The sequence below is a fragment of the Mus caroli genome, unplaced genomic scaffold (genome assembly GCF_978045245.1).
Source record: "Mus caroli unplaced genomic scaffold, Mus_caroli_1 scaffold_19, whole genome shotgun sequence".
Lineage (NCBI taxonomy): Eukaryota > Metazoa > Chordata > Mammalia > Rodentia > Muridae > Mus > Mus caroli.
This window is the reverse complement of record NW_028227274.1, coordinates 76368666-76377513: the sequence shown is the minus strand read 5'-3', so window position 1 is coordinate 76377513 and position 8848 is coordinate 76368666. Positions and strand designations below refer to the sequence as shown.

General features: G+C 44.7%; 1 protein-coding gene across 1 annotated transcript in view; it reads left to right on the top strand.

Annotated features, from left to right (window-relative positions):
• The first annotated feature begins 6142 nt into the window (after positions 1-6142).
• Positions 6143-8848, top strand: part of Slc14a2 (solute carrier family 14 member 2) — a 62308-nt gene continuing 59602 nt past the window's right edge. Inside the window, exons 1-2 of the mRNA XM_021150469.2 lie at positions 6143-6330; positions 8185-8365. Of these exons, the coding sequence (XP_021006128.1) occupies positions 6154-6330; positions 8185-8365 (358 nt within the window). The 5' untranslated portion in view covers positions 6143-6153. The remainder of the gene's footprint in view (positions 6331-8184; positions 8366-8848) is intronic.

The following is an 8848-nucleotide window of genomic DNA, read 5'->3' as shown; positions in this document are numbered from 1 at the left end:
CCTGCCTGGTGACCAACCAGATTGGCAGGGTCTGGGGCCTCGTCTAGGGAGCCAAAAGCAAACCAAGAGGGCTGTCCCTGAGAAAGGAAGGCTTAGGATCAATCAGCCCTTAATTTCTCTCTGAGTAGAAATGTTTTATGTGTTAGCATGGTAGACAGAACTTGAGACAGAAAGGATGAAGGTATTGCAGGGGTATAGGGATGGGGGGAACTGTGTTAGCCTCGGAGATCCAAGGGTTTCCACTAATTGGGCTATTCGAATTAAAATCAAGCAGCCTCCTGGGACCTGTGGAATCTTAGCCAGTAGAAGAAGTGCTCAAGATGAAAGGGGCAGCAGGCACCCCTGACCCTGGATCCTAAGGCTGTAAAATTGTATGGCAATCTTCCCTGCATGGATCCCCAAACGGACCCATTCAACACATATTTTGAATAAGCCACTCAATCGCTCTTCCTCCTTCAAAGCTTGGGCAACCCCAGAACAGTGTAAATGGAGCATCTGAGACTCAGCCCACAACTACACTTAAACCTAAGAGACCATGATGGGGAGAGAGCACTGACTGTACACTAACCCTCCAAGGCCAAGCCCAGTCTCACCCAGGTCAGCAGGAATAGTCTGGATGGAAACTAGCCTGTCCCCTTTGGCCACGGGGTATGTTTTTGCAGTTCTGTGCGGAAAGAGCCATCTTTTAAAGAAAAAAAGCCAAGATAAGACTTCACACTCAGAGCGATAGAGAAGGGATCTCACTCTCTAAATGCCGGAAAAAGAACCAGGATCTCTCTTCATCTTTAATGGGGACACCCTCCCCATGTGCCACCGGGAATTTCCTGGCACAATTGAGAGATTTTTTTTTCTGGAATATGATTTGATCTGGAGTGTGATTCTCTTACTTACCCATGAATCCAAGACCTAACATGGACACTGAACCACTGTGCCTTTAGCTGGGGAAGGACAAGCTGAGTCTTGCCCTGTACCCTCATACTCCCCCACCCAGTGCCTATTTCCCATTGCCCCTTTCCCACCGTTCAAACTCAGCTCTTCTTAGACAGGCCTGAGACCTTTCAACTCAAGGCTATGAATCACAGTAGGTACCCAATAAAAAGGGCTCTTGCAAAGAGAATGGAGAAGCCAGTCTGTTTGGGAAGCCTGGCATTATAGAGCACGTGGGCCTGATCCAAATAGCCTCTCTGTCAGTACTTCTGAGGGAGAAGAGAAGGTATGGGCCAGCCAAGGAGAGAGAGAACATGCCAAACAGATCATTATGTGTTCTTGGAAGCCAGTTTAATGGACTGGCTGAAAGCAGGGCTGGGAACAGACTCTGAAGCCCTCGGTCAGGACGTGGCTGGGGCAGAGATTCACAGTCAGCTCTACCAAATGGCGACTCTTTACGGAAACTTTTGAAAGACTCATTGAAACCCAAAAACACAAATATCACGTGTTTTCTCACAGATGCAGAATCTAGATTTAAATATATCCGTGAAAGTAGGAAGGGGAACTATGAGGGGGGAGGAAGAAAGACAAAATATCACATTTTCCTTTGTGTGTGTGTGTGTGTGTGTGTGTGTGTGTGTGTGTGTTTATGTTTGTGTGTGTGTGTAAAGTAGGAAGGCAGAAGGTGAACTATTTGGAAGGGAGCTGAGGTAGAGGAGAATATTGGAGTGTGGAAAATACAAGCAAAATATCATGATACACATTATGAAACTGTCATAATGAACCTAATTATTTTGTATGTTAAAAGTGTAAAAGAAAAGAGGGAGGGAAGAAAGGATGGAAGAAGAGAGAAAATGATTCAATTTGAGAATGCTTGAAGGAAAATTAAAAACACAGACTGCCTACTGTGTGCCAGGAACTAAGTCAGCACTTTTATTATCCTAGGAATCCTAGGTTGCCCTTTAAAGAGGTAATACGGAGGCCCTCACAGTGTAAGTGGCTAGGGCATGGTCCAAGCATCGAACCTTCTCTTTACAAGGCTATTGTTTGCCACACATCACACCCCTGCCCTCAAGCCAAAATTCCCCGTGTTTTAACAGGATAAACATTCCCATGGCAGAGGAACGCCGTGTTCCCTAGGGGGGATGCAAGCATGTCGTTCCTGCAGAGGCCATGTGCTCTTATGAAATTGAGAGCTGGGTTGAGGGCCTGGAACAAAGCCCGGGGCTCAGAACCAGCTCTGCAGACCTCAGCTAGGTTCCAACGAAGCAATGAGAGAGGGACAGGGGAGCTCAAGTTGGGAGCCTGATCTCCTCTTGACCTCGCAGCAAACTTCAGTGCTGTGAGCCTCTGCTTTGTATAGATACCACAGTTAGAGGGGAGGGTTCTCTGGCAAATACAGATAGCACTGCAGTCTCATGCAAACATACTGTTATCTGGTGCTCTGTGGCTTGACTTTCTGGGAGAGCATTGTCTGCACACAGCAGAAACTTGGGCAGAGAAGAAAGCACCTTTTGGAGAGTACTTCCCTTATGTAAGCATCAATCGAGATGCATATCATCATTTTTTTTTTTTTTTTTTTTTTTTTTTTGGTTTTTCGAGACAGGGTTTCTCTGTGTAGCCCTGGCTGTCCTGGCACTCACTTTGTAGACCAGGCTGGCCTCGAACTCAGAAATCCGCCTGCCTCTGCCTCCCAAGTGCTGGGATTAAAGGCGTGCGCCACCACGCCCGGCTTCTATCATTTTTTTTTATTGGCAGCATTTTCTTCTTTTATTGATGGTATGAAAAATAATCAATACATATCTTATAGTTGATAGTGTCTTAAAGTCAATAAAGTGTAAGGCTTTAAAAAAAACCTTACTATTATTATTCTCAGCAAGGGCATTTGTAGATTTCATATGTGTCTGTCCAGATGCAGGGATGGCTCTTATATCTGAACATCTGTCTGCCTTGCTATTGTTTCCCTTGAAATTTTCACTTTTACTAAGGGCCCAAGGATGCTGTATCACCTTTGAGCCACTAGAGGGGGAAAGAACACTTGGGGACAGATAATCTTTGTCCTTGTGCTTTCTCCTCAACTTTTGCTTTCTTCCTAAACCAGTGTGCCTCTCTCTCCATAGCAGTGTATCATCTTCTGGGTGGAAACCCACCTGTGGAGTCAGATCAGGGAGAGGACTCCATTCCAGGCAGACAGTACTGTCTACACAGGCTGAATGTTATGTTTGTAGAGCCACATAAAACTCAGCTCTAGTTTAATGAGCTGATCTTGAGAGCATGAACAGGTACATGAACAGTCATGGTCAGGCCTCTGCCTGATGCAAATGCAGAGCTGGGGGTGTGGGGGGTAGCCACCCTCTTCTTAAGTCATTCAGAGACTTCCAAGAACCACCAGGATTCATGAAGCTTTCTGGGAAACTGCACTCACTTTTGCTGTCATGTGGAATTTTGCTTAAAATCCCTCTCTTCTTCCCCTTCTTCTTTCCTTCCCTCTAGCCCTTCATTCCTTTCCTCTTTTCACTTAGCATTAATTATTGAAAACTTACTACGTGCTGAGAACTGTGCCAAGAGCAAGAGACACTGAAATAAGGAGAACCAATCACCGTCCTTAAGAATCTTGAGCTCTGGGAGATTTATACAAAGTCCCCATAACAGCTATAAGGAAAAATACTGGGCCCCACCAGCATTTGTTTTTACATAAAACTTTACAAATCTTTATGGGTCTCAGGAGTCTCCCATAGCTGAAGAGAGTGGCCACACTCCAAGGTGGGTCTGAGAAGGCTTCTCTGACAAGGTTGAAACAAGCCCCACCAACTAAACAGTAAAGGACAGGCATACCTTCCAAAACTTGTGTGTTAAAGACGTCAGTTTTGATCTGAAGTTATATGAGGCTTTTTTGAGGGAAGAGGTTAATAAGATCGGTTGGTTAGGTTTTGTTATTTTAGACAGTCTCTGGCTGGCCTGGTCCTGGTAATATAACCCAAGCTCAAAGCCACAAGGCTCCTCCTGCCTCAGCCTCCCATGTGCTGGGCTTGCAAGGGTACATACATCACCATTACTGGCTTTATCACAGGCGTTAAGAATAGGACTGTCTTTGGTGGACTGAAACATTCTTATGAAGCTTCCCCTCAGAGAACGGCTTGGAGAATCAAGAGACAAGCAGGTATGTCCAGGTGGTAATGACCAGAGAAGAGGCAGGAGACGATGACAGCAAGCTGACAATGACTGTGAACATGAGAACACTTTTAAGGACAGAATTACTATGTCTGCAGGGTAACAGAGAAGGCAGCAATAAGTCTGACCCTAGGTTTTCCTGTGGGATGGGATGGGCTAACACGAGAATCCTTTTGATGAAGGCACCTTTGAAGGGGACTAGGTTTTGCAAATGCCGGGGTTTCACTATACAAGTATAAAACAGGGAGGGAGGAAGAAGGGGATCAAAGAAGTAAATGACAAGCCGTGATATCTAACTTGGTCACAAAGGACAGGAATGACAGCTGGCTGTAGAGTCAGTGGGTCAGAGGTCTCAAGGGAGTCAAAGAGCTGGGTCATGAGGAGCCCTTGGGTTGAGTTGAAAGTATAAGAGGTAGGCACCGGAAGAGAGATCTGACTTTTGAGAGTTCATACAGGAATGATTTCATACCCATGCCTTGACTGTGGCAGCTGGTGACTGCAAAGATGAAATGAAAAAGAAACCCTGGAGATTGGAAGCCAGAGAGGGAACGGTGGGCATTGAATTTGTGTTGGGAGGAAAATGGCTGGTTGGAGCACCTTTAGTGAGGCAGGGACCAGGAAGTCTGTAAGAGCAGTGAGCAGCTAGAGAAAAGGGAATGGTCAGTGTGAGCCACAAGGAAGATGGCTACTGTGCACGCAAGTAGCCACCAGGAGAGGTGGTCTGGAAGCAACAGCAGAGGGTAAGAATTCCTCTCAGTGGGATCAGTAAAGGAAATGACCAGGGAAGTGGTGCTGATGCAAGTACAGGAAGTTGTGCTGATGCAGGCACAGGCAGGTCATCATTCCCTCCAATAGAAGCCTGTGCAGTCCTTGAGTAGCACCTATAATAGTGGGCATAAGGAATGGCAGCTAGCACGCATGTTAGGGATCTGCAGTTTATGTCTTAAGGAAGGCTCCTAGAACTCAGATGGGGAAACATAGAGCAATGAGGGAAAGGCTAAACCATACTGGAGGTGACTGTGTGTAGGTTCAAAGCCACTCTTAGAAGACAGGAAAGTCAATAAAGATGGACATAAGGCAGAGGATGCCAAAGATGAATTGCTAGAATAATTGGATAGGAGAGAGGGGCATAGTGTTACCAGAGGCATCAGAATGAAACAAGAAACTGAGAGCCTCCAGCAAATCACATTCCTGGAGCAGGTGACAGACAGCACAAGCCCTGGCCTTAGCCCTGATGGGGAAAGGAGGCCCACATGGAAGGGGAAGGACACTCATCCTGGTTGTACACAGTTTCCAGTAGAACATGTCAGGGATTTGGACCTCTGTGCCACTCTGAGGAAGGACAAAAGGAAAGAGAAAAGAACAGTCCCAGGGGATACAGGAAAAAGAGTAGGAATTAGACACCAAGTGAAACAACATGATTTCCCTAGCAACCTAGCAACACAGAAAATGAGTTTCTTTTAGAGACCCCCCCCCCGAAACCGGTGCTGGATTCTGTTTGCGTTTACCATGGTAAAAATAAGTTTCCAACTGACTACCACACTGAGATAGCACAATGGACAACATGAATGGTAGAGAAAAATATATAAATGATTAAAAGGAAAAGAGACTGCCTAGGTGGTCAGGAGAATTTTTACAACGTAAAAGGACTTTACTCTTGGCATGGAAGAATGGGGATACTTTAAAGGTAACACTGTTGTGGATGGAGGATTAGCCTCAAGATCCTCTGGTAGCACAGCCTATAGGCATATGAAGTCCCACCGGGGTCTGGGGATATATCTCATCTGGCAGAGAATTTCACTAGCATCCTCAAAACACTGGATCATGCCCCTGTCACCTTAGAACTCAAAGCATAGAAATAGGAAGACTGAGAGTCCAAGGCCATGCTTGGCCAAATTCAAGGCCAGCCTGGGTGACATGAGAACCATTTATGCCACTACTTGTCCTTCCAGGTCAGGTGCCATGCCTCCTCGTGTGTCTAACTTGAACCAAGTCCCTCGTGCACACCCTAATTCACCTGTTCTTTCCCATTCTCTCTTACCAGTCACATGACAGATGAGTGACCACCACCCCCTGAAGGAGATGTCTGACAGCAACAGCAGCCCTCTCTTGCCAGAGCCTCTTTCCAGCAGATATAAATTGTATGAGTCAGAGCTAAGCAGCCCTACCTGGCCTTCAAGCTCCCAGGATACACACCCAGCCCTTCCCCTGCTGGAAATGCCGGAAGAAAAGGTGAGCTCTGACCCCACTAGGATGCTTTCTAAGTGGGGAGGCAGAGGCCAAGGTGGTGAAAGACCTTTTAAGTGCTGAAACATCTTTATATGTATTTTAAGATCAAATTTTCCATTTCTACAGAAAAAAAAAGAAAAGATGACTTGGGTTTTGACAAAGGAATTATATTAGCTCTGTAGGTAAATTTGGGAAATATTGTCATTGTAATAAGACTACGTTTTCCAACCCATGAACCTAGGATATCGTTCCATGTATTTTGGCCTTTACTTGTATCTCAGTGATGTTTTGTTGTTTTCCGTGAGCAACATTTACACATCTTTTATCAAATTTATCCACAAATATGTTCTACTTTTTGATGCTATCATGAATAAAATTGTTTTCTTAATTTTAATTTTAGGTTTTTTTTAATGCCAGGGAATAAAAATAAATTTGATTTGATCTTTTATAACTTTTCTAAACTTATTTATACCTCTAGTAAAAAAAAAAAAACTTTGCAGATGCCTTAAGAATTTTCTATACAAAAGGGCATGCCATCTGCAAATAGAGACGCGATCTGTGCTTAACCGTTTTCTTTACATTGTATTACTTCTGTTTCCTTGCCTTGCCTATTTGCCTGAGCTAGAACACAATGTTGAGTAGCCATGGCAGGAGCAGACATCTGTGTTTTGTGTTTGATCTTAGAGAGGGAGATTTCTAACCCTTCACTGTTACATGTAATAAACATAGGTCTTTAGTAGATGTCCTTTATCAAGTTTGGAAATTTTCCATCTTTTTCTAGTTTATTTTAAAAAAACAGCCACTTTTCAAATGTTCAGAGCTGCCTATCTTTTGAGCTACCATACTGAAAAGCACAGCTTTAGAGAAAGAAGTCTTGACCAAGAGGTCCACATATGAAATTGAGGAGCAGATGAAGTGGGATGAGGGAAATAATCCATCACTGTGTCTGCTAACTTCCAGCAGACTCTAACATTTACTTCAATTATGAATAATACATTTAGCGAGTCAGCCATGTTAGTAGTAGCTGAGATTTCCATCCAAGCTGTCATGAACCAACTCGCCCAGGGCTTGGACTTTCATGAAGATTTGGAAGTAAGAACTTGGCTGGGCTGAGCTTGGCTGGGAGCACAGCTCAAAGATGAGGAGGGGCAGCAGGACTCAGCAAAATAAGAGAGTGAGCTATTCAACAGCCCCAGGAAGCCACGGTTGATCTTGTGGTGGGCTAGGGATCTGAGAGAGCTTTACAGAACCGTCCTGAGTTGGAATGAGGAGGTCCCACAAAACCGCCCATCACTTATTTATATCTTATTGCCATTAGATGCATGCTTACCTAGGGACAACAATTGCTGTTTCAATACCATAATCACTGCATTTCAATATAATTTTCTTTGTTACTTACTTACTTTGTTTTATACATTTCCAAATATTTATTATGGAAAGAAATCTATAGATACAATCAAACTGCCAAAGGAATCCATGTAACAAATCATGAAGAAAACCTATTGTGTAGAACCTTTAGTAGTCCTGGGAAGGGCAGGTTTACAATAGGGTACAAACAGGAGTCTCATCTTTGATCTCATGATCCCATATTTCTGTCAAAGATCCTGACCAATGCCCTCTGTCCCCAAATGTCCCTATCAAGAAGACATATCATTTGAAGCCAAGTCTGATAACAAGTACGTATAATCCCAGCAGATGGAAGACAGAGTAGGGCAGATGGCAAGCACAGGGCAGCTTACCTGCACCATACAGAGTTCAAGAACAGCCTGGGCTACAAAGGAGACCCTGTCCCAAAGAAAGAACAATAGGTGAAAAGATATACAATTTAGTATTTTTTTTTCTGTCTTTTCCATGAAGGATCTCCGCTCATCGGATGAAGACAGCCACATAGTGAAGATTGAAAAACCCAATGAAAGGAATAAAAGGAGAGAAAGTGAGGTGCCCCGCCGGGCTTCTGCGGGCCGGGGAGGCTTCAGCCTCTTCCAAGCCGTGAGCTATCTCACTGGTGACATGAAGGAATGCAAGAACTGGCTGAAAGGTGAGTGTCTAGAGAGGAGCAAGGGACAAGCCAGAGGCAACCTTTCCTCCAGCTTGGACAATGTGGCTGTTTCCTCTCCCCTCGGGGCGAGGGTTGACACGGTAAAGGGAAGCTGAGCTGACCCCAGGTGGTCATGTACCCAATTAGCCTGTCATTCCCTTTTATAATTAATACATTTCATTAATTTCTAGTCCTTTGCCAATCATTCATCCCTGTGTGGAATCGATAGACGGCAAACAAATTAGTAACATACCAGCCATTTCCCAAATAAGACGCGTGGCTGTTCCTGCATTTGTCCCACGGCCATTTATTATGCCTATTATGGGCCAAGAAAAGATCAGCATCACCCTCTCCAAGCTCCAGGGTTCTTTCCTTTCAACCTCTTTCTGAACTTGAATGCTTTAGCAAACACCACACTCTCCCCATCAGTCCCTACTTGCCCCCCCACACACACACTAGCATGGTTGTCCTGGAAACCAAACC